This window comes from Astatotilapia calliptera, chromosome 14 (genome assembly GCF_964374335.1).
Source record: "Astatotilapia calliptera chromosome 14, fAstCal68.1, whole genome shotgun sequence".
Lineage (NCBI taxonomy): Eukaryota > Metazoa > Chordata > Actinopteri > Cichliformes > Cichlidae > Astatotilapia > Astatotilapia calliptera.
This window is the reverse complement of record NC_137435.1, coordinates 7,612,786-7,639,682: the sequence shown is the minus strand read 5'-3', so window position 1 is coordinate 7,639,682 and position 26,897 is coordinate 7,612,786. Positions and strand designations below refer to the sequence as shown.

The 26,897-nt window shown below is 38.9% G+C and overlaps 1 protein-coding gene across 2 annotated transcripts in view; it reads left to right on the top strand.

Moving 5' to 3' along the window:
* The window catches only part of gab2 (GRB2-associated binding protein 2), a 32,939-nt gene that overhangs the window by 2,733 nt on the left and 3,309 nt on the right, over window positions 1-26,897 (top strand). For both annotated transcript variants that reach the window (XM_026192504.2, XM_026192503.2), the window contains exons 2-3: window positions 11,735-12,035; window positions 24,314-24,542. In XM_026192504.2, coding sequence (XP_026048289.1) covers window positions 11,735-12,035; window positions 24,314-24,542 — 530 coding nt within the window. The remainder of the gene's footprint in view (window positions 1-11,734; window positions 12,036-24,313; window positions 24,543-26,897) is intronic.

Genomic DNA, 26,897 nt, shown 5'->3' with positions numbered 1-26,897 from the left:
TCTTTCCCACCAAAAAAAGTCATGGTCTAAATGTAAATCACTTGGTTGGAGTTTATCTCCTCTTTGGCGCTGATTGAGGTTCCAGAGGTGGGCAGTGTTTTAATGCTGGGGGTGGGAGTGGCCCAGCTGCTTTTTTTGAACAACGTCCAGAATAAGCAGAAAGAACATGAAAACAACTGACGAATCCAGTGTGTTCCCAGTTCCTCTTGCATAGTTCGGCTGAGGTAATTTTTACTCATCACTCGTGGTCAGACAGCGAGCTTAATCATGTCTGCTGTATGAAGCTGCAAACAATCTTCTACGTGCTGCTGCTGTGTACTAAACAATCTTCCCATTACAAAATCAATACATTGCAAATAATAACACTAAAGTTTGCACTAGTTTTTCTTGGCTTGTTGTAAAGAAGGAAAAAAAATCTTCTTTGGCTTCTTCCTCATTAGTTTCTTAAATAAATACATTTTTATTTATATAGCACCTTTCAAGACAGAATCACAAAGTGCTGCACATAAGATATCAAAAGTCATAAAAAGATTTAAGAAGAGAAAATCTATTTCTTCCTAAATAGATACTTTCAGTATTGACATGTGTCGTGATAAGTTGTCTATATTAATCACGCACAGTGTGACTCACACTGCATACATTAAAAACTGTCTTTCTTGCTCTCTGGCTGATCAAGCTGCTGTTTGCTAAACTCTCCCCATCTGTCCGTTGTTGTATCTGACATCACAGACGTGTTTGTTCAAATACAGTAAAGCGCTGCTACATTCCAGACAGATCATATCGGCAAGGTGATATCTTTTGCGTCTTCTTTCTCCCGCTTGCCCTTTTAAAAGGCTGTGCACTTTTTCCCTTGTGGATGGCACGCTGCAGAAGAGAGGAAGAGAGATGAGGGGAGTCGGTGAGGTTTAAAGGCAGGCATAGCAGAGCAGCAGCCTGTGTCCCACTGTCAGCTGCCGGGTCTGCTGTTGTTTTGCAGAGGGGCTTTGGGAAGTCCTTGCCCTTAGAGGTCAACTCCAAACACCTCCCAGTTCCTGCTTTGACAGACAACCAGCACTCCAGACATTTTCCTTGTTCCATCTCATCTGTGGGCCTTTTCCCCCACAACACTGGGGTGGCTTTAAGTGACACTATTGATATCTAATGATTTTTTATTTTTTTTTTGCTAAAATCATTAGATATGTTCACTTAAAAGAATTCTTGTGTTTGACCTGTGATTTTTGTTTTGTTTTGTTGTTGCTTTATAATCTGTTCATTATTTTTAGTTTTGCTTGGTGGGTTATACTGATTGTTCTATTATATATTTTGTCTGGTGTTCTTTCATTGGCAGTCCATTAAATGAAGTGAATGCAGATTATAAATATATATTTATATTTTCATGGTCTGATTTGAAACTTTCTTATGCCATACTCTGCTTTGCCATGAACTCGTAGAATGTAATTCTACCAATAGCAGATGCCAGACTTCCTTTGGATGGTACCTACAGGAAGTATTGCAAAAAGTCCCATGACAGGAATAGTAATTAAATTGGTGAGTCGTACATAAATGCGTTTCCATTTATGAAAGCCTTAAGAGCCGAGCTCAAAATAGTGTCCTTCTGAAGGAAATTGGAGCCTATTGATTTTTTTCTTTTTTCTTTTGTGATTTGGACTAACAGTGAGATCGTTTATGCTTTTTTGATGACATTTAAGAAAGCGCACATGGTTTAATATAATGGTTCAAATAAAAATGAGTCAGACTACAACAACTTTGATTATAAACAGTTGACCGAAACAACTCTCGTGGTTATTCTGTTTTCATTTTTGACCCAAGTGGTAAAAGCAGTCTAGGAAAAAAATGCACTGACGTCATCTGCAAGTTGTGCATGCATAAACTTTATGCTGGTTAGTTTCATGTTCACCCACGTGTGGAGTTTTTTCTCCATTTAGAGGAATCTAGTTTCTGTACTGATTAAATCCAAATGTAGAATAATTGACACAAATCACACGTTTAGTTCAAACTTAGATGTCATATGACTATCATTAGATCGTCCTCCTGAAGCAAGTGAGCTGTCATGCTGTTGTCACCTGCAAACGGAGGCATACATCTAAGTATAATTCAAGTTACGCCCACAAGTTAGCATATTTTTAACATTCAGTGAAATGATCTGATTATCAATACCACACACTGAGATTAAGGTAGTATGGGAAAATGTGTATTTCTAGCATACATTTGAGTCAGCAAGCAAATAAGTAGGTGGTTGTTTTTTTGTTTTTTTTAATAACAGCAGCTTGTTTTTCATATTGTCACACTTCTTTGGATGTTCATCAAACTGTGGGATCTTAAAGGTGTCGTTCACTGAAATTTCAATATTAAATATCTTCGAGAAATTAGTGTGGTTGATAGTTCGAATGAGCTTCGAGGAATGCACCCATGTGTGGAAAAAACAGGTGGGAGGGCACTGGCCAAACTTTTACCAGTTAAGAAAGTTTTGTAGGGGTTGTTAATGTGTTTATACTATGAAATATAAGTGTAGTAAATGCTTTAAATATGCCAAAACACAGGCTGTTGTGTCTCTGTTTTATTTGAATCTCATTGCCTTTGGGCAGTACTTTGTAGGAGTTTGAAAAACAAAGTGACTTTTGGTTGAGGTTGTGGTGCAGGTGGTTGTGGCAGTCATAATGAAAACAGTGACAAGCACGCATATGTTTCTGTATATGGCATTGGTAAATATTTTTCTTGAGGACATTGTAATACACTGGAAAAAAACAAGTGTTTTGTCTAATATTTATGATAAGATCACGTGTTCTAATTCTGGCTACTTGTATGGGGGAGTTTAACACGTTTTATTGATAACAATGCTTTTTTAATAATAGATGATTTTCACATCATTCTAAGTCACATGCTAAAAGAGTTAAAGACAGAAAGACAAAATATTAATATTTGAATAAATCAATTAAGCTTAAGCTTTTTCTAATCCAAGCTTTTACTTCATCATCGCTACATTCGCACCTCACTTAGGCATTTCTGTCATACGAACATCTAGACATGGATGAGTCATTGCATGCTAGTTATAGGAACTGAAATTTCCAACAACTGAGTTTAGATAAGAATAAACTAATGAGTAATGTTTGTAACCAGTGTATAAACATAGACTTCTAGGACACTACACCACAGAGCTAACATTAAAACCTGATGCCTAATATTTTCTAGCTCTCCTTCATGCTGCCAAAAGAGCTTTAATCAGTTGAGACATGGACATGTGTCTCCTGGGAATACCCTGTGGTGTCTGGCGCAGGGACATTGACTGCTGGTTATGTTTTGGGGCTTCCACAGTTTGGGCCTGTTCAGGTGCATTAGCTGACGCTCGACTGGATTGAGATCTTGGAATCTGGAGGCTTGGTCGATACCCCCTCCCTGAGCTTGTTCTGTTTTGTTTTTGATGGGGCAGTTAATTCTGAATATCTCCTCTTAGTATCTTTACTTGGGCATTTTGTTGAAAAATTCAGAAATTGTATGTATTTGTTATGTCAGTGTTGCTGAAAACACGTTTTTGGTTCCCACGGGTTCCGTTTCTTGTTCATGCTTAGGCAAAAGACAACGTGGATAATGATATGACGTCCATTACGACTCTATGACGTGCTGTCCAGTCACAGGAGCATGTTCAGTGAGAGGCTGAGATTACCTAAATGCACCACTAAACGACACAGGAAATCATTCCTGCCAGTAGCTATCTCCCTGTACAACGTCTCCATCTAATGCACAGTGCACAGTGCAATAGTTACACCCTTTTGCACATCATCTACAGTGAAAATAACAGTTTTACAGTTTTCTATATATATATTTAATTTCTTGAATATTATTGTTATTTATTATTATTATTATTTTTGTGACTTTTTAATATGTTGTATTATGTAATTCTGTTCAGTCTGTTACTGGAGCAACTGTAACCACATGATTTCTTTAGGGATCTTCACCATGATTATTTCTGGCACAAAAAAAGTCAAGATGATAAAGCAAATGTTAAGTATTTAGCACCTATCTTTAAATAATATATGTCTTTTAATACAGTCATTGATAGCTCTGGATCAGGTCTGTCCCTGATTTGCTGTTGCTGGACCCAGAAACCTGCCAAGTGTTTATTTTATTTTTGTCTGTTTTCATCTCTCTGTGCTTTTCTTTTCTTTCTTCACTTTCCCAACTGGTCCAGGCAGAGGGCCACCTCTCTGGGTCTGGCTCTGCTGGAGGTCTCTTCATGTGAGAGGAAACTTTTCTCCCCACAGTCATGTTGTGCTTGCTCAGAGGGACTCGTTGATTTTCTCTGTGTAATATTGGGGATGTAAAGTTTTAATGTAAAGTTAACCGGGATGTTGGGAATTAGTGCCTTGTAAATCTAATTTAACAACTACATTTATTCATTTTAAGTTGTAAAATGGTCATTAAATGCGCCACTTATTAAATGTACTACATTGGTGTCTTTTTAAATTATAGCTTAATTAATAGTATTTTGCAAATCATCTGTCTGCTGCCTTAAGTAAAGTTCATATTCAGGTTTTGTCCAGTCTTAAAGGTTATTTCTCCCAAATTTAAAAATACAAACGCTATTTCACACCACGAATTATAGCAACACGGCAAAGTGGCTGTATATTTTTGATTCATACAAAAAAGAAATTCTTACCATTAAGGCAAAAGGACCATGAAAACTGAGCACATAAAAATAATAGAAGAACTTGTAAAACTTGTAAAAAAAAAAAAAGAAAGAAAAATTGTTGGTCATTAAAAAGCAGCATCATGAAATTAAAATGCTAATTTTTTTGATCATCTTATTCTCAAACAAAACAAACAAAAAAATACATCTATATTGTGTTGCACAAAACTTTCAGTAAGACCTTGACAAAAATGTCGGTGGCTGACTTCAGTGATGCACATGACCTCATAGACATGTAGCTTGCGAATCCATTTGAGTGATTCTCCAACAAAAACCTCACTGTGGTCAGATTTTCTCCTTGTATGGAAATGTTTCTGCTCACAGGACCACTTCCATTCCAGAGACGTCTAATTCACTATATATAAGATATATAAAACCACCTTGCAAGGAATTAGAAAGATCAGGAGATGTTCACAGCACATTCGCGTAGACGTGTACAAGCTGACGCAGATGGCAGAGGAAGCAACACAAAGAGTTCTGATTAAAGATAATGCTTCTCGTTAGTTAAACTGTCAGGGTGGGCTCATCTAAATAAGCCCAGCCTTTTTCTGATACGGAGACATGGCGAGCGATTACTCATTTTCATAATGATGCAACTGTTCAACCATCAATTGAGGCTGATTATATCTACAGAGAGCTTTTTAGAGGTTGTTTTTCAAAGGCTGTGTTGCAGATTTTGCAGATCATCGCCCCCGTAAAGCGAGTGAATGAGAGCAGTAGGTACCAAATGTTGCATCCCTCTTGATCATCGTCACACCTGTGCGATGAGGCTGTCTGTCATAGTGATGTGATGGCGTGGTATTTGGAATCCTATTTGCTAAAATGTTATGAAAGCTCAAAGGTACGAGGCTCTACTCTGCATATGAAGTTGTGTTCAGAGGACCTAGTCTGTATTTGCAGTCTCTAGCTCACCTCTGACCTTTTATTAACTTACGAGAATTTATGGGCATGTTTAGGCCTTATCTTTATGTGTTATGTATTCCAGCTGCTGTCCTTCCAAGGCTAGTGTTTTGACTATTGGGAAACATGAGTGGTTTGATTTAAATTGCAGGAGTGCTCTAATGCATTTGCTATATTCCCCAGTAGTTTATACTCACAGAAACTCTTCTGTTTAACGTTTTTTCATGTTTACCTTACTGGGCACAAGGCTGGGACAAAGCTGCGTCCCACTCTTCTCCACTCAGTAAATGTAGCGGCTAACGATGCATACTGTTGGCACATTTTGTTTGTAACCTAAATTTATTGCAAGTGCTCCAGAATGTCTTTTATAAACTTTGTCTGCTTAGCATCTTACTCAGAACCCATGTGAACTCTACAGCTTCCAAAGAACCATTTGTGGCTTATGTAAGATTATATAAATGGGTGTCGTATAGATAAATACAGATGAATGGTACCTTTTAAGCACAGACAAGACAAACTTACTTTTAGTGGATTATCATTCTCCTCTCTTGCAGATTGAGTACCTCATTGTTTTGTTTTCTAGGAGTTTTCGAGAATAATTCAGATTACGCTGTGTTTTTGTGCTGTGTAGATGGCCGTGTGCTATTCTTCAGCTTAATCTCGATCACATTCCCTCACTTGCTCAAACTCCAGCCTGCTCCTACAATGTGTTGTTATGTGTGACCTGCTATTGATTGGGACTGGATAATCAGGGCTCTGTTGTCATTGTGTATCCAGCTTTGTCTCCTCTCGCATAAACTGGAATCACAAGTGTTTAGGCATTTACTCACAGAGTCACGGTCATTTTAACCATTGTCCTTCCTAATTCACATGTTGCAAAGTCATCCTCACTGTTGTTCTTTTGTTGAAAGATTTTTCTTTTAAACCATAATCAAGCAGCATGTGACAGGCACAAAAATTAAAGTATTGTGTATTAAATATTCCTCCTTCATTTCACTGTTATAGGATAAATATGGGGGGGGGTTTTTGTAGGAGGGCTACTATAATTGACAGTTGCTTAGGATGAGTGGAATGAAAAGCTACATCATGCTAACACTGTATGAGCACTCCTTGTTGTCTACTATTATTAATGAATTTCACAAATAAGATTTCATGGGAGGTAAAAGTGACCAGCGAATCCTGTTTATCACTTTTTACTTTACTTCACTGGCAATGAGCAAGCACCTGTTTGTTTTCGTGCCGTCTCTCAGGTGTTTTTAGTGTGTGAGCGCTATTAAACAAGGGCACGCCGGCCGAGGTGTCCAATTCAGCTTAAACCAAGTAAAGATGACATGATGTAATTCCCTTTTCCACAATATGACCATAATAAAAGCTGGTAGTAGATTAGAAAATGTACACAAAGACACGCAGGGTGATTACAGAGGGTCTGCTGCAGCTCTACAGTGCCAGTGTTTGTGCAGCTGTGTAGTGTGTGTGTGTGTGTGTGTGTGTGTGTGTGTGTATACTACAGCATCCGGTAAACCAGAGGAGGTACAGTCAAAGAAACACAACCTGTTGTCTCTTCTTTCACTCCTTTAATAGTACCAGATGTAAACAAGACTATTCTAACCCCTAGCTTGGATAGCATAGTCATGACTGTTTGCTCATGCACATTTAAAAACATGTTGACTGATGTACGCCATCCAGCCTGTTGACACAGCCTACTACTAACCACACACTATGTATATCCGTAGTGTTGTAAAAGGCACACCTTAGATAATTGTTTAGGCCACGGCCATCTCCAAGTTCATTAGACGGTGTGATTGGCACTGCGAGGCTCTATTTGTTCGCGTACATCAGACAGAGCCTGTTTTTACTGTGTTTTACAGTAGACGAGCCAGTACAATACATTTTTGGATGACACTGTATTTATGATGCTAAGTTTGATATAAAACACATACCAGATAACTGCGTCCTCCTATTTCTGTGAAGCGGGAGCTTATTTCTGAGTTGGTTTGTTTTCCTACACAATTGGTTTCAAAGTCTGCCAAAAAAAACATCCTAAATAACAAAAGGAGCCAGCAATATTAGCTAGTTTTAGTCCTATTTTTAGATGCAACCACAGTCATAGAATTGTTTTGTATGGTTTTGGTATTGAGTGTTTTCCTTCCTATCCATCTACAGTACATGCACACATTGTCTTTTGTATGCCGCTGCTGTTTCTGTATCTGTAGCCAGCTGCCATCAGCACAGGACAAACGACACTGCTGAAACAAGGTAATATCAAGCTTTTATTGGATGATCGAATTGAATTCTTGGAAGCCTTAAAGTGCTCATGCAGGGGGGGTAAACTTTGGCTGTTGTGCTTTCACTAGCATTAACATTTTTGTGTTGTGCTTTACACAGGACTGTTGTCCTGTTTTCTGCTTCTTCTTTATTAGACTTTGACTTGATGAAATAATACTAGTACATGGGAGATGCCACATGTCCTGTATAGTTTGCAGTACATTGCTCAGACAATGGTGTAGCTCTCTGTCACCATATTACCGGTAGTTTTGAGTGTGATCAGTGGCCTGGCCTAGAGCTCTCTCACTGGTCCCATGAACTACCCGGTCTAGTTGTTAACAAGGGCGTTATTTATGGCATTATTTCTGTGCTGAGACACCACCCGCCCTTTTTTTTTTTTTTTTTTTTTTTTTGCTAAACACTGATGCAGCTTAAACACATCCCTCATCCAGCTTAGAGATATGGGAGAATACAGACTATTTTACAGCTTCAGCCCTTGTTTCCCACTACTTACAGTGTGATTGATGTGCTTAGACATGCTCTGTAGTACAGGCAGTGGGGTGAGTATGCTCGTTTCCTTGTGTCTTACTCCCTTATGATTCAGTTCACTGGGAAAGAGGCTACAGTGCCAGTTGCATTATTAAGATAATATTGCATTTTGTGGGAAGCTTAACATGACGTGTAACTGTTGTTTTTAGTCTTCCCCTTTATTTTATGCGAGTTGTGATTTGTTCGTAAGCAACAGCTTCATTTTCCAACAACTGAGTAATGTTCTGATTAGCATAAAGATTTCTAGATAAATTTTCTTCACTCTGTTGTTGAGAGCTGTCCTGTTTTAATGTGCTGGTTGCAACCGAGGGATACCAGGAATAACCCAACTGGGTTGCACTGACCTTTTGAAACTGGGCAGTTCTCCAGGTTTCAATTAAGTGATGCTCTGTCTTTCCAGAAAAGGCAAAAATATTTAAATGGGGTTCGCAAGAGTTATGGAGATTTTTTTTAAATGCATTGTAATAGCATTGAATCAAAGAGCTTTGTGGAACTTTGTTTTTGTTTGTGGTTTTTCTTTTTTCTTTAAATGGTGCTCTGCTTGGTTCTTTTGGAGGAGTGTGATAACTCCCCTGTGTTTCTATTTCTGTGAAATAAGTTCATACGCCAGCAGAAGCATTTAGGTGCAAATTTGAGGAGTATCACTGCTGACAGTTTCCACACAACCTTTGTTGTTATTATCAGTATCAGTAAACATTAAAAAAAACATCTCATAGCAAGAAATGACCTAATACATGTTTCACAGTATTACATTTCATGAAGATGCTGCTGATTATCTTGTTCACACTTCTTTCTACTTCCTGAATATGGGGTTAGTGGTACAGCAGCACAGCTGTACTATCAAGACTATTAAGATGATACTGCCTACAGCTTTTATCAGTTTATCAGTCTGAAAGAAAATAAACAGACAGTATTGCAAACTAGTACCTCAGGAGAACTTCAGTTAGACGCCGAATATAAGATAACAATCTGCACTTCCTGGAAAAAAACAGAAAAGAGTATGTGTTCAAGAAAGAATGTCAAAATAACCATTGGTATGATGACATTTGTCTCAGAAATGTACTTTATCGTAATTAAACACCACTGTTTAACACATTATTTTGTGAAACATTTTAGAAAGTAAAAAAAATGGGAACAGCTCGCAGCAAATTCATAAAATAGCAAATCTAAGGGATGCATTTGGTTAAACCTCTTTAGAAAGATATATCTTTGAAATAAATTTGAAGGTGTCAGTTGTGCATCTGATCAAAGAAAGGTAGTATTATGCTCTAGGAAGATCATGACACAAACATATATTAGGTGGAACCAATACGCGTAGAATTATACAGTTCTCAATACTCATTTTGATACCACAACAAAATTATTATTATCCCATGTGCTTAAAAATGTATTTATTTAAAGTGTTAACATTATACTTTGTTGACAGGGCACAGAATGAAATATTGGCCTACTAATGTTACTACAAGGTGTGATATTAGTTACATTGCATAAGGTTAAGCTTTTGAAAACATTTTAGCCTATGGGACATACTTCATTTCACAGTGGTAATGTCAAAGTAGGATAATACTTTAGTTGTTGTTACTGAAACTCATCCACCTTGAACTGTTCGAGCAGATCTGGGTCCTGGTGTTTTTGGTGCTTTGCTAAATTAGTAGTACTTTCTCTCTTGGTCTCAAAAGCTTGATAACATTGGTTACCTTTTGCAAGTCAGGCATCACCCCATGGCCATTTTCCTCAAACACAAAGTACTTCAATACCTGACTGTGTCTTACTTTCAGTGAGTTGGGGTGGAGGTATTGGAACAGCTGCACTAGTTGCTATTTTCTACATGTAGTTTTGGTTGTGCCTTTTGAAGGTTTTTTTTTTTCCTACTTTGTGGGCGTGCTTCTGGTTTTTCAGCATCTAAGCTTTTTGGCTAAAGGTGCTAAATGGCATCAAGAACATGCAGCCTGCTTTAACGCCTCTTAGAGAAGTCGAGAAGGAATATCATGTTGGATTTTTTCCAGGTCTCTCAAAGGGCCTGTGATTGATTGTTCGTCTTAGTAGTATTCAGTCTAGGTCGTTTTGTTGGACCAGGCATGTAGGCCGGCATTGCAGCAGCTCTCTCCTAAGTTTTACTTTTCAGCGGCAACCACCTTTTCATAAAACTAACAGGTCTAATCTCTTTATGGGTCCCTGTTGCTATCCATACATGTATTCTTTTTTTCTCTCTTTATTTCTCACATCACCAAAATGCTTAACTACTTCATTTCATTTGAGGCTTGTTTTCATGGGCAGGGTAAAGATATCAAAGCTATTTCATCCATTAATCTGACCTCTGCATCACAGAAGTAATGGTCTAACTAAATAAAACATTTAGCATACTTATTTTCCAAGGAGGTTAGGAATCTTTCTGAAAGGCACTAGAGACATCAGTACAATCCATTTTTCTGCCGTGTGTGTGTGTCTGTTTGGGGGGAGGTGTTAGCCTTGCAGCAGTGTCTGTGTTGATGGAGAGAGAGAGAGTGCTTGCAGAATCCTGTGTGTCAGCAGCCTGAACGTGAGACATTGCCTTGCAGAAGTGCAGTGCATCATGGCAAATGTCCAAAAGTCTCCCCCTACTCTCCCCAACCCTCCTTTACTCCTCCTTTGCCTTCCTGGTCTATCTTCCTCTTTTGTTTCTGAACATAGAGAACACAGAGTCCCTTTAGACAGCCACTGGAAAACTACATTCAACTGTTGTATTGAAAGCCATCGTTCTTCCTTTACTCGTTTCCATTTGATACATACAACAATGTTAATGGTGTGAAATGTGTGACATTGTAGTTCTCTTGTTATTATAGCTGTTTACATTATCAAATATGAACCTTTTGCTGCTTTTCGTGTGGTTACGATGCACAATGCTTATTTACTCTCAGACAAAAATTGACATGATGATTTGCAGATGTGGCATGATTTTGATTGGACCGAAGAAGTGTGAATTACCAGTTTTTAAGGTGGCAGGAGGCTGCAGTCTGAAGCTGTGTTAGAGGAGCGCTGCTAGTCTCAGCCTAAGGAGGGATATCGGCACAGGAAATACGTTGGGAGAGAGCAAACACCTGCTGCCCCCTCACCCCACAGTGTCTAACACACATACAAACCACACATAAGCGTATGTGCAGAAATAGCTTTTGTCTTTTTGTGCAACGCTTACAGTCCAACTATATATTGTGTGTGTTTATATAAACATATATATATGTATATATGACAATGTATATATTTTTTTAAATAAAACTTTTGTATAATTTGGTATTTGTGTTTCGTTTTGCTTTGTTTTGTTCTGCATTCACGTTCTTACATTTTCAATCTCATTTCCAGGCATGGAAGAAACGCTGGTTTATACTTCGCAGTGGTCGCATGAGTGGTGACCCTGACGTTCTGGAGTACTACAAGAATGATCACTCTAAGAAGCCCATTCGGGTGATCGACCTGCAGTGCTGTGAGCAGGTCGATGCAGGCCTGACCTTTAAGAGGAAGGAGTTCCAGGACAGCTATGTATTTGACATCAAGACTGTAGACCGCACTTTCTATCTTGTAGCTGAGACTGAGGAAGAGATGAACAAGTGGGTCCGCTCCATCTGCCACCTGTGTGGTTTCAACCAGTCGGACGACAGCCACGGTAGGGAACAGAAACACAGTTGCTCATCTATCAGCCTCGGTTTCTGTTTGTCTTTCCTTCTATCCTCTTTTTTAAAATCTTTAATTCACTAAAATAAATCTCTGAGAATTTTACTTTGTATTGCCATGTATTATCTCTTGGGCTAGCCGAGACAATTAATTTGCTGTTGATCTGTGATTTAGTCTGCCTTGAATTCAAATTTTCAAAAAATCTTTTACAGACCAAAATAACCAAAAAACAACTCACTTAAGATGTTAAAGGGATGCATTGCTTCTTTTCTGCTTTTCAGGAAAGCTTAAAAACATCACCTAATGCTTTTAATAAATAAACACTCCAAAAATAATCATATAACAATGTATACAGTTTAATACAGTTTTATAAAGCAGAATATAGTCATCTGTCTTTTATGAATCCTCTGTTGTACTTTTGCATGTTATTTGAACTTTGAACAGAGATTTAACCACATAATGTCAATGGCAACATTTCTGTCAAATAAATAGACACATTGTCTGAGACTGATATAGATTTTTCCAATATTTTTTTTATTTTTAAAGAAATGGTCATCCCTCTACTTTTTTTATATCCAGAATGTTTTTTTTCTGGTTATGAGATATTTTAGAAGTTTGTTTTTGTTATAGATTTTGGTACCGCTTAAGTTACGATCCATTGTACATGTGAATGGATTGCTTTTATAGATGACAATCCATAGATCAAGATTTTTGGTGTGTGTAAAAATATCTCCATAGTTACAGTAAATATAAATATATATAGCTACAGTTACTATAGCTCATGATGCTCTGCATTTTTATTATTTTTATTCCAACTTATCCAGATTATATTCTTGCTGTTGTTTTCCCGCCATCTGGCAGCTGGTGGACGTTAGTCTTTGTGCACATGGTTGATCATGTGTAACATGCAATATGACCAGGTGTGGAATTAAAAACAACTAGGAAGAGTGTAATAATCCTCACATGATGAGGAGAGCTCTTTGGTTCACGTTCAATAATTATGAAAGTCCTGTGATGAATTTGAAATTGTATCAACTATGGCCAGCAGAGTAAGGCTAAGTGAGTGGGTTTGGAAAGTGTGTATGTCATGACAACTGCTGTAGTGAGTACAGCCTCTTTAGTGTGCGCACCACATCAGCCTTTTCACAGGGAAGTAACTATTTCGTTGTATTCACAGAACTATTTAGTCAGTGACAGTCAGGTTCTATTTTTATACTATTAGATGATAAATTGTAATTTAACATCCTTTTTTGTCTAAGTGAATTCTCTGAAAAGCCACTTGAAGGAATCTCGATTCCTGGTATTGTTTGTGCTTGAGGGTTTTCGACTTCAGATAAACTCTGATTTTAATTAGCACGGCAAACTAGAACTAATAAGTACTTCAAGTGTTTTAATGCTGGAGATGGGCATGAAAATGTTTTTTCGGGGGATTTTATCCGATTCATCTTTCTTAAAAATTCTTGTGCTCCCATGGTTCCCCTTCATGACAGTACCGTTTGTCGGCTACTATTTTTAAGCTTTGCATTTGGCATTTCGGCCATTGCTGTCCTGGCGTTTGGTATTGTTTCTGAACTGAAAGTGACCATATTTGGTTTGGCTAGCTATGTGAAAGTCATGTTCAGTGTATGATTGGATGGGGTGATAATTGACAACAGCGAGCAAAATTTGATTACCATGAAAAAAATGGTCACGGGACTTAATACAGTCATGCTTCTGGCTTGTTTTCACAGCAGTACTGGTGGAGATGACAAAATTACTATAGGGGCCTAAAGTAGTGAAATAAAAGCTGCCCATTTACACTAATGTAAACCACTGAAGTGAAGATTTTATGACAACAAAAATAACCATTTACATGAGTTAAAGCTTAGCACAATACTTTATTTTTGCAATATTTAAATGCAAAATAACCACTCTAAATATTAGTAGCCACCTGTGGCTACAGGGTATTCTTAGCAGCTACACTGATGGCTCGCAGTCAACAGTACCTCAAAGAGTTACCGTGGTTACATAAATAACTGATATTGGCTAATTATCATGCGTGCTGATGTGCTGGGAGGGGCAAACAGGGGCTAAAATTGAGCATAACAATAGAATAGGTGTTGTAGCTATGTGTGATATAAAAGGAGTCTTTTTTTGAAGATTAAAATATTTTGTGTATCACTCCTCCCCCACCCAGACAAGCTAAAGCTATTGTTTTTTGTGTGTGTGTGCGTGTGTGTGTGTGTGTGTTTTTTTTTTTTAATTAAAAAGCATTGCCTCTTCATCCTGGTCTCTTTCCCATCTGTTACTAGATGCAAAAATTTATCACCACACACATCTCAAGATCAGTCCACATTTAACTTCCTTGTAAAACTAGCTTTACACAAGAGTTTTGTGCACAGGTCAGAATTTTCCAGGGAGTAAGTTGTTGACTTTCATGCAGATCCATCCTTCCTTTCCTGGTAGTACCGCCTGCCTGGTGCCTTGTTTGCTATCAGCTTGTTCTCAGTGTCTCAGTGAAAATAAATGATCACATCTTCAACTGCATCTATCAACACTCGCCCACTGTGCAGTTAGCTAGTGTTGCACATTTTGCCTTTCAGTACTGCTGTCCTGTTGAAAAAGCAAGGGCATGTTGATACAATTAGTAAAGAATTCGGACTCAATGTGGAAAAAAAACTGTTACTCCAAGATCCAGTAATGTACCCTGTAAAGTCCTTCATTTATACAGAGCAAAATCTAAAGTTTACCTTAAAGGGCTTTAAAAGCTCTACAAACCCTATATCCAGAGTTTTTATTTGTTTAAAGATTACATTTGAATTTTTTGTGTGCATTACAAAACAGTATTGCATTATTGACATCACATTATAGTAATGTGCTTTTTTTAATTACTATTTTATTACTATTTGTAAAGTCAGTAATCATGTGGGTTTTTTTAATGCAAAAATCATCAAATGTGCTGACTCATAAATCCTTGAACAATTGCCTGACTTCAGGTCGCGTAGTAGATAAAGAGTCAAGAATAGTAGTATGGCCTAGTGCTTTAGAAGAGTTCAGATAGGCACATTATTTTGAATTTTTTGCTCTGATAAAAATTTAACAGCAAAGTACAAACTGCACCCAGTCCAGAATATCAGAAAAACTCACCAGTGCTGTCACCACATTGTGTCTCGTAGCATCTGAAGAGGAAATGGCTTGTATTTCAACAGCATAACCACCGTCACCACAACATTTTTTGTGAAATTCTCTTTAAGTGGGGAAAATATGAACCTTTTTCTAAAACAGTTGCAAACCTTAATTCAAGTTAATAATACATGAAACTGAACATTTTTGCTTTAATACAAAAGTAATGTAGTAAGTAGTGTAAAGCAGAATATTTTTTTATATAATACCTCTTAAAAACTTTAGGAGCTTGGCCCTATGGCTTCTTTATGTGAATAAAGGAGCAGCCGGAAGTATCTTTGCCATTAGTGACCCCAGCTGGGCTTTTGTCAACCACAGATAATTGACTGCCAACAGAAGTGCCAGTAATTATGGTCAAAAAAGGATGTAAGTACTCTGGATTATATTTTAGCTAATAACCAAAACTGCTGTTGAAATCTTTCAGTACCGTTCTGACAACACGTTCCTGCCTTGTGGTAGATCTTTTATTATTTTTTTTATCACATTCCAGCTGGAAGAAACTGCCTTGAGGTCACTGAGCAAATGTTTGTTAGTAAGAGAAGTGGAGGGGACGAGAGGAGGCGTGCAGTAACGATGCAACCTTGTGACCTTGTGCCTGCATCAGTATTCTTCCTCCAACCTCTCTGATCTCAATCGTGCCATGAACACATAGCACTCGTGGGGGGTGAGCCATTTAACCATGCAACAAATCAACTGTTGTTAATTGCTGAAATCTGATCGGTTGCTCAATCTTTCATTTGTGTGTTTTGTGATTATATTTTCATGAAGGTGCTAGCATATGTGGATGCTCACTGAAGCTAATAGAAAATCAAATATGATAAACATCCTTTACCTGTAAAGATATTTTATGGGTTCTTCTCTTAGCAGGCAGCTGCAGCAATGACGTGAGTGTGTCATCTAACAGACTGGGAATTCCCTCTTTGAAAGAAAACAAGCTAGGCTGGAACACAAATAAGAAGTTGCTTCCTCTTATGGAAATTGCATAATGTGACAGAGACATACAAACACAAATACTAAATTATGCAGATATCGTGTTTCGTGTCATACAGAGACTTGATTAAATCAGCTTCCATATTTTAGTTTTTCAATAACTGTTGCAGTCCAGTAACAGCAAGAACTCAATATTACAGATTGTGCAAAGTGTCACACTTCTTGTTCTTGCTACACTGTCAGTGTGAATTTTTGGCAGGATCTCTTATATCAGCACCTTGATCTGAAGTTACCTTTTGTCAAAGTTGGCTTTATCAACTTAGAAGTAAGAGGTAAGCTGCAGCTCAAGTCAAAACTATTAGGAAGGATGGCCAATTGTAGCACTTAACAGTTCATTGTTACACAACCCTCTTGTTGTCTCGCTATCTTGTAATGTGACTCATTGCTTTTCTGTTTCCCTTTTCATATGCACACTTTCTCACACTTGCATTCATACATTTTCCAGTCAGTTCCAGTATGGCATTTGGCACATTACTTGTGCTAATACTCTTAGTATTGTTCTTCTTTAGAGGACCTAGTGTGCAAATATATTTGTCAGTTATGTAATATCCTTAAAGTTTTGTTACTCTAAGAGCAGACTGCGCTACTGCTCTCGCTGTTGCTCTGTAAATACCTCTCTCTCTCTCTCTCTACATATATATATATATATATATATATATATATAAAAACACCCAGCACGCCCCTGCGGGCGGTTTATCCTTCAAGCTCGGGTCCTCTACCAGAGGCCTGGGAGCTTGAGGGTCCTGCGCAGTATCTTAGCTGTTCCCAGGACTGCACTCTTCTGGACAGAGATCTCCGATGTTATTCCCGGGATCTGCTGGAGCCACTCGCCTAGCTTGGGAGTCACCGCACCTAGTGCTCCGATTACCACGGGGACCACCGTTACCTTCACCCTCCACATCCTCTCGAGCTCTTCTCTGAGCCCTTGGTATTTCTCCAGCTTCTCGTGTTCCTTCTTCCTGATATTGCTGTCATTCGGAACCGCTGCATCGATCACTACGGCCGTCTTCTTCTGTTTGTCTACCACCACTATGTCCGGTTGGTTAGCCACCACCATTTTGTCCGTCTGTATCTGGAAGTCCCACAGGATCTTAGCTCGGTCATTCTCCACCACCCTTGGGGGCATCTCCCATTTTGACCTCGGGACTTCCAGGTTATACTCGGCACAGATGTTCCTGTACACTATGCCGGCCACTTGGTTATGGCGTTCCATGTATGCCTTGCCTGCTAGCATCTTGCACCCTGCTGTTATGTGCTGGATTGTCTCTGGGGCATCTTTACACAGCCTGCACCTGGGGTCTTGCCTGGTGTGATAGACCCCAGCCTCTATGGATCTTGTGCTCAGAGCTTGTTCTTGTGCTGCCATGATTAGTGCCTCTGTGCTGTCTTTCAGTCCAGCTTTGTCCAGCCACTGGTAGGATTTCTGGATATCAGCCACCTCCTCTATCTGCCGGTGGTACATACCGTGCAGGGGCCTGTCCTTCCATGATGGTTCCTCGTCTCCCTCCTCTTTCTTGGGTTTCTGCTGCCTGAGGTATTCACTGAGCACTCGGTCAGTTGGGGCCATCTTCCCAATGTATTCTTGGATGTTCGTTGTCTCATCCTGGACTGTGGTGCTGACACTCACCAGTCCCCGGCCCCCTTCCTTCCGCTTAGCGTACAGCCTCGGGGTGCTGGACTTGGGGTGAAACCCTCCATGCATGGTCAGGAGCTTTCTTGTCTTTATGTCAGTGGCTTCTATCTCCTCCTTTGGCCAGCTTATTACCCCAGCAGGGTACCTGATCACGGGCAGGGCGTATGTGTTGATGGCTCGGATCTTGTTCTTACCATTCAGCTGACTCCTCAGGACTTGCCTGACCCTCTGCAGGTACTTGGTGGTTGCAGCCTTTCTAGCGGCCTCTTCATGGTTCCCATTCGCCTGCGGGATCCCCAGGTACTTGTAACTGTCCTCTATGTCTGCAATGTTGCCTTCTGGTAGTTCAATCCCCTCAGTTCTGACTACCTTCCCTCTCTTTGTTACCATCCGACTACACTTCTCCAGTCCGAACGACATTCCAATGTCATTGCTGTATAGCCTGGTAGTGTGGATCAGTGAATCGATGTCTCGTTCACTCTTGGCATACAGCTTGATGTCATCCATGTACAGGAGGTGGCTGACAACTGCTCCGTTCCGTAGTCGGTATCCGTAGCCAGTCTTGTTAATGATCTCACTGAGGGGGTTCAGGCCTATGCAGAACAGCAGTGGGGACAGAGCATCTCCTTGGTAGATCCCGCACTTGATGGTAACTTGTGCTATGGGCTTGGAGTTGGCCTCTAGTGTTGTACGCCACATCCCCATTGAGTTCCTGATGAAGGCTCTTAGGGTCCCATTGATCTTGTACAATTCTAGGCATTCCAGTATCCAGCTGTGGGGCATTGAGTCATAGGCCTTCTTGTAATCAATCCAGGCAGTGCACAGGTTGGTCAGTCTGGTCTTGCAGTCTCGGCTGATTGTTCTGTATGTATGTATGTATGTGTATATATATATATATATATATATATATATATATATATATATATATATGCTTAAATATTATGCAAACCATATTTCACAGTCCCTGTTTCATGTCTTACAATCTCTAAATGCATTTCTGCCTTCTCCCCTCCCAAAGTGCCCTTCATCTGCATTGATTTTTGTTGAAACAATGAGACTCCATGGCTCTGGAAGGTCAGGTTTCTGCTGCCAAAGAGCAGTCTGAGGACAGGTTTCTGTTGCTGCCAATGCCATGCAAACCACAATATCAGTGGCAGCATTTCTGAAAACCAGAGACTTGAGAATGTATTGTACACACTCGTCATCAAAATTGTTATAGAAGAGGGGTTGACTTTTCTGTTTGTAAAATAAAGAATTTCAGCAGCTTTAGGATGTTCAAAGATGCATAAAGAAAGAATCATGTTCACTTTTAGTGGTTGTTTTCATTTGCAAGCATGTTACAGTTAATATTTTCATTTTGAACAAGTATTGATGTCCAACACCAATTTGTTGTTAACTAGACAAAAGTGAGGATTACTAAAAAGTAATTTTGAAACCGATTTCCTTACATAGACACATCCCAAATTGTATGTTTTTCTTGTTCTTAGAATCTGTTGATGAGTGTTGTTGTTATCAGATGCTGATGGCTGGGTGTGTGGCGTGTGCCTGCACCCGGGGAGACCCACCCCCGAGCACAATCTAATGAATGGAACATCGTCTCGTCAATCATGGGCTTTGTTCTGCTCTGGGCTGGCTGTTTGAACTCAGAGACAAGGATAATCTCCAGTTAGGGGTGATTTTTTTTTTTCTTTTTCTTTCTTTGGTCCATCTTTTACATGATAGGACCCATTGTTTTGTTTTTTGATGGATCATGTTAGCAGCCATGAAATGAAAAAAATCTATTTATAACTGTAAATGCAGCAGCCTGAATTGTAGAGGCATTAAAATGGATGAATGGAGGGATGTGGCCAGTTTTGAAAAAAATCATGGAACTGTTACTGTCGAGGGAATATTGTGATCTACTCGAAACTTCCCCATTTGATCATTCATAAATAAAGGAACAGATTTTGTACTAGGAACCTGCTTAAAGATATAAAGATTTTTAAAAAAAATTGGTCATTGTTTTTTTTTTTTTCTTGCACATTGACCGTGCAAGAAAAAAAAAAACGTGAAAAGTCAGTTATGCTGTGGGAGGAAATGGCAAGACGTCAAGCTCCCTTTCAAGACAGGAATTTAACTTATTGCAGCAAACTGAAAGCCGTAGTGAAAGTTATGAAACCAAGATAATCTTTGCATTTTCTTGTCCTTATAAAATCAAAATACGTTCAAATAAAACAGAAGGGATGATGTGCGCGTTTATAGAAACAGTGGCGGCAAGCTACTACTAAAGGAGTATCATTTTACAAATTAATTCAAATGCATAGATGAATCAGAGTAATCACATGAGCCACAGTGCAGTCTTTGCTGCACTGATATTCTGCTCAAACCTTGCTTAGAAGCTGCATAACTCTCATGCCTACACTTTTTCTAAACAGCAATTAGGAAAAAGTGACACACGCATTTATTAGGTATATGTTTTTTTTTAAGCAGAAAATCAGAACAAGTTATGTTCATCCTGTATTAGTGTCTGACCATTTCCTTTTGCCCCTTCTACCTTGCAATTCTTCATTAGCACCATGTGACTGTTGATTTACAAGTTTAATTTTAGAGAAACTTGTGGACAGTACAAATGGAGACCTCATGGAAAAAATGATATTTCCAAGTGTATCCATTTTCTATGCTGTAAAGCAAGAATTATTAGATCTAACAGTACATGTTACATCCATTTTTAACAAGTATATATGTACTAAGTTTTTAAGATGACTAGGGACAGGGGTAATGTACGCACTCTTTATAAGTTGGACCCCTAAATGTGCATTTATGTTAAAAGCTTTGGGGCGACTCCTTATGGTTGTAAAAAGAAATTCAGTTCCATAGAAGTCTATGAAAAAGTAACCCGCCTGCTCATCTCAGTTTGCCTGTCTTATGTCTTAATTGATGCGGCATGATGTTAATATTTTATATTTTTAAGGTAAAATTGAATATGGTAGGATATAAATTAGAGCTTTGCTACCTTGTGATTTATAAGATACTGCTGTATGCAGTGCCCTCCATGGCTCACCTAGATCCATAGCCCTCCTTTGGTGTTTGGTTTAAAAAGAAATGTTAACAATTAAAATGCCAAACTCAAGGTTTTGAAAGAGGAATCCAAAATCCCAGTGGTCATGTCTATCTTTTATTTACAGTCTATTTATATCTATTTATTTCTTTTTATATCAATCCATCACCTTATAGAAGTGGATCATGAAATTTAAAATTATTTTAAGTTTTATAATTTAGCCAGACGCTATGATACAGAGGCCCAGAATAGCACAAGCCATTTAATTGATTGATGAGTGCAGTGTTTTGAGGGGAAACTGATGTTACTGTGGGGTCAGATGGTGACGCTCACATGGTATTGAGTGGGCACGGGGGGTAACGTGATCAGCTCCTGCGTGTTTAGTCTGCATAATACTCTTGTGAACTCTTTTCAAGGGAAACCTTGCTCTAGCAGAGTAAGAATGCCATGCAAACATCTCTCTTCACTGCTGATGTTACCCATGTCAGCAGCAGCCTAGTTTCTTCTTCATCCATTTATATCACTGTCATGGAAACGTCCCATACCCTCAGCAACCACACATCCAAATGGACCCAGTATGTAGCCCACTGGGACACAGTGCTTTTTTTTATAGACTGCCAAGCAGATTTGGACAACAAATAATGTAGCTATGTTCAGCACTGTAGAAACAGTTTAGTGCTCATGTAATGAATACATTTTCAGATGAACGTCCAAAAGTAGTGGTCTCCTTTTCAAGGGCACGCAGACGTCAGACATATTGTGTCACCTTATTGTGTCTCGCACTCAGACACACACAACAACCCCCAAAATCATCAGCACCACCACCAAAACCAAGACCACTGCCAGGCCTTTGTGTACACTCTTGATGTATCTGAGGTTAATGTGCAGTACTTACTGCAGCTGTTTGAGCCACAAGATAGTATTGTTAAGTGCAATCTCTGACAAAAACCATTAAGGAAATAATGGTTTTGAAGTACTTACATTCAAGGCATGTGTTTAGAGTGTACCTTAAATCATTATCTTTTATGCAGTATTTAAGGGTTTCACTTGCAATGCTGATGAAAAATTCAGCTGCTTCCTGTATATTTCAATTCAATAGGTCAGTGGTACTTTCTATTTTTATTTCTAATTTCATATTAAATTATCATATGTCTATGTCTTATTCTGGTTGGACTGGGAGGAAATGAGCACTCTACAAAGACCTTCTTGTCATGAGTGATCCAGCATGGTTCTAATTTTGGCCCTCTGAGCAGCAGCCAGCTTATATTAGATTATGGCCACAGACTCAATGAGACAGTAGGTGATGTATTATAGAACATAATTGGAAAATTGCTCATGAACTTAGGAGCTCTTTGACCCAGCAAAGCAATGTGTCATTCACCGACCAAAAGGGTCCTTCAATGCATTGCTGTTGATGGTCTGATATTTGTTTCAAGCATGGAAAGAACTCTTTGTCTTTTTAAACTGCCTTTGATGTTGGTGCTTCAGTTTGAATTTAGTGAAAAGAAACCGTTTTGGGTAATGAAATCAGCCTCAAAACTAAAAACCGAAGAAAAAAAGAAACAAAAATCACTACTAACCTCTTATTTTATTTGACTCCTTCCTCTTAGTTTTATTGGCTTACTTTTTAAGCTGTGGTATTGTTATTTATACGATAATAACGGTAAATAATAAGCATTTTTCCACCTTACTTTGAGCGTCCCAGTACATTAACTAGTGTAGCGAAAATTTGTAGCATCTGTGGGGACATATGAGTGTTTTTATTTTCTGCTCTTCTCTCTGTTTCTGTTTTGCGGCTTTGTTCTGTGTTGCTGGAATTGCTTTCCAGTGGCAACATACATCATTAGGTCCATTAGTGTCAGTGATGAGCCATATAGGCTGTTCCATCAGCACACTGAAGCAGTCATCCTTCATGTTGTTCTGATTCTGACAGTGATATGTGCAGTTAATCAAAAATCTTTTAGAACATAGAGAAAAACATTATCTTGTGCAGCTGTCTCATGTTACTCTTTAGTTGAAGTTTTGTTCTCTCCGCAGGATCAAAGTCATCAAGCCTTCTTCTGTTTTTTTCATTGCATCTGTCCACTCTGGTGCGCGGGGCGGGGGCTATTTTTCGACAACAGATCAATATATCTACCCATATTCATGGGCCTAGTACTCACCGCACTGGATGAAAGCTTTTACAAAGCTTTTTGTGGAGAAAGGAGATGATGCCTAACCAGCCTAGGGAGAATGGAATTGCTCAGAACAATGGTGTAATTGAGGATCACTGGGGAGAGTCCCCGCCTGTGTTGCTGTGGGCCTGGGCATCTCGCTTGTGTCCACTAGCTTGGAGTCCTCATAGCATAGCCCTTTTTTCCCCTCAGGCATGGATGTGACCTCATTCAGCAAATTGGACTCCAGAAAACCCCCACCCTCCAACTGTCCAACATGCATACACACATGCTCACACACCACATTTGTATCTGTTTCTCAGCACATATTATGACTCACAGAACATTGCCTTCTTCTTAAAGGGCAGTTTGACCCATAGCTTGCTTTGTAAAGGCCTGATAAAGATTGAGGAGAGTCACAGTGGACAGACAAATTCAACGAAAAAGTGAAAAGCAATACTAGTCATTTGTCTGACGGAAAAGTTGATTTTACACTCTCTCCTGCTTCTAAAAAGGGAAAGGTTTTCTTTTTGTCCTCGTTTATATGTTTTGGTTCAAGACTGTTGTCAGATAGTATTTTCTTTTTTTAAGCTTCAAAGATTCTTGCTTATGCAAAATCTTTCATTTACTGTACAGTGAAAGAAAGAGATTACTGTCAGCAGTAGCTGAGATTTTTTTTCTCTTTCGCCTATCAGCTAGTGTTGCACAATGCACCATAGGTCGATGTTTCAGTGGGCTGCCTACTCACTACTCCTTCTGCTCAGTGTGCACCTCCTCATTTTGGCTTTCTGCCCAGTCTATTTCCAGCATCCCCATCTCAGATTTGTCTTTTCTTTATAGTCTTTCAGTGGAAAATATCAGGAATGTCACACAGAAGCAATAAGATTGTGAGATCATGTTGTTCACATAGTCCCACTGTGCAAAACAGTAGGTGGCTCCATAAAAATAAAAAACAGGCACATTGACCTTGGTCAAAAAGGATAACTTGGATCATGTGCTGTTCAACTGCATCCCAAAAAGCAAGAGGATACGATTTTCTGTCTTCCCTGGAGATAAATCCCTGTTCTCTATTGATTTGAGTGTAGACTGATTGCACCTAACTACAAGACTAGGTCATCTGAAGACCTAGAACCCTTTCACCTTTTAGTACAAAGACTTTGACAGCAGAAGTGAAATGTGTAAGGGATGATTACTAAGCTCATAATTTCTAAAGCATAATACTATGTAACATATCACTTCTACAGAAAACTAACCTAAGTGAAATAATCAATTATCCCAATGTCTCCTCTCTGCAGATGGCAGGTTACACCATATGCCCCGTTCTGTTGGAGCAGATGTCACCGGCTCAATGGCTCCTTTGACCGGAGAACGCAAGTCCTCTGCCCCCGTCCATTCCAGCCAGCCAGTGCTCTTCACATTTGATGTGCCTGTGCGCCACACACACCATAACTCCATGTCCAACAGTGCGCCCCAGGACTACCTCCTCCTCCACCAGTGCATTAGCAGGAAGACAGAAAGTGCACGGTAAAGGTCATGACCTTCAGGCGTCCTGTGTCAGTTTCCTGTTTTCCGTTAATGCAGGTCAACGTACAGGTTTACAGCGTTTCCTCAGCTTAGAAGCCTCTGAGGGTTAGAAGTAACGTTTTAGGGTTGAGAATTGTGATGTCACCGTGTGTGTGTGTGTGTCAGTGTGAGTGCCGCATGTGCTGTGGAAGCGCATATGATGAAGCATTGTGGAAAGTATAAACAAAGAAGGTTTTCATTATTCACTGAAATTAGATCCAATTTGAAAATGTAAGGTAAGGTATAATGGATTGCATTTTGTAACATGGTATGAACATTTGGTTTGCTGTGCTGATAATTATTAGAATAAACAATCAGATGTTGGATCTTTTTGTTTATTCGGTGTAGCAAATACTATAAAAATGAAAGTATTTTGTCAGATTAATGCAAAAAGGCTCTAAACAAGATCCAGCCATGACCCAACTTGTGTTTAATTATCTTAATCAGTCATTTGAAAAATGACAAACATTGAATGCAATGAGTTGCAAATTTCTTTAATCAAGTGTTTCATTGAAAGTACTACAAAGACAAATTGCCAAATGTTGAAAGTGATACATTTGAATTTCTTTTTGATCTTTGCCGAATTTTAATTTCATTGCATGCACCACATCTAAAAAAAATTGGTACATGGATATATTTGCCAGAGTACTGCATCATCTTTTCTTTTAACTGTCTGTAAACACTGAAGAGAACAATTGCTGCAGTTTTTGAAAGCAGAAAATGTTCAGACTCTAGGCTGATAGAGGATTCAGCTGCTCAACAGATTTCAGCTTTCTTTGTTGCATTTTTTTCATTTCATGATGTGCCAAATGTTTCAGTGGGTTTGCAGGTCTGGACTGCAGGCAGGCCATTTTTTGCAACCAGAGCCTGCTGTTGGTTGTATTGTCGTATCGATTTATTTTTTCTTTTCATGGTTTAACATATACTTGCAAATGTAGTGATAAAATGCATTCACTTAAAATCCTCTTGCAAAGTGCTATTCAGGGATTTCCATTACAGATTAATGTGTGTCTAATAGACATTTGTCATAATTCTCTGAATCCTTTTTAATAATATGCATCATAGATCCTGATCTCCACATTTTTGACAACATTAAATTAAGAACCATTATTTTTAAAATGCTGAGCGATTTGCCCATAAGGCCTTTCTTATAGGAGCAGACCCTCACCATCTGCACTTGCGTAAGTCTCAGCCACTCTAGGATGTCCTGTTATTAATTAAACAAAGTAGTTGTTCCACTAGGAGTATTTTTTTCCACGTTATGCATTTACAGTCTCTTGTTGCTCTATTTCAACCTTTTTTGAAACATGTTGCTTGCCTTAAATTAAATTCAGTACATGTGTATCTAAAAAATACCACAGCGTGCTAGACTTTATATGACTTTGTAACATGTGATAATGCCCTAGCTTTGTAGTTGTAAAGCAAAATGTGAACAAATGCAGAGGTGTGAATACATGTGGGGTAACTAGAAGTAGGTACATAAATGCTTGTGTCAGCTATATGCTGAGCAGGAGAATAAAAGGGACCAGGCATTTATATTAAATGCGCTCCTGTGTTTTGCATCAGCATGCACCTTGCTTTCTACCGCCTTCGTGCCTGTTTTTTAAGAATCAAAAGTCAGCTTTAATAATGATGCCATTCGGCAGATAGCCGGCACAGTAGATGATCAATGAGGTTGAGGCAGCAATTCATCACTCCTATAGGTTTAAACTCACCCAGGGAAGAACTGCCCTCTCAGCCACACGATTTGCACATAAATCTGCTGCATTGGACCTCTGCAAAACCCAGGAAATCAAACCTCACAATCCATCTCATCAGCTTTATGCAGATATTTATGTTGCTAGCTTCTGTTTCACAATTGTGCTAATTAAGACAGGCATCTGGTGGCAGGGTATGATTCATGTCAGAATGAAACTCCGTGGGTCTGACTAGAATTAATCTGCGTAAAAAGCCCACAAATCAGCCACAATGATGGAATACAGAGCAATGAGCAAAATTATTGATTGATGATGAAAATCCACAGGAGACAGAAGAAGAAGAATTGATGGAACAAAGTGTGTTATTTGACATGAAAAAGAAATTAGATTAGAGAGAGCAAAATGTTATGTCAATATTAATGGTGTGGCATTAATGCATTATCTCTTATTACAATAAAGAGTTCATGTAACCATTAGAAGCCTGCAATTTAAATTGCATATTTGCACACAGCCTCCTCAGCTTACATAGAGAAACAACTAACTGAGGATAACTTTCAGTTGCATTGCTCCACTAACTAGACCAAAATTTCTAAGGAGCAGCGTTGCTTTGGTTTTCTCT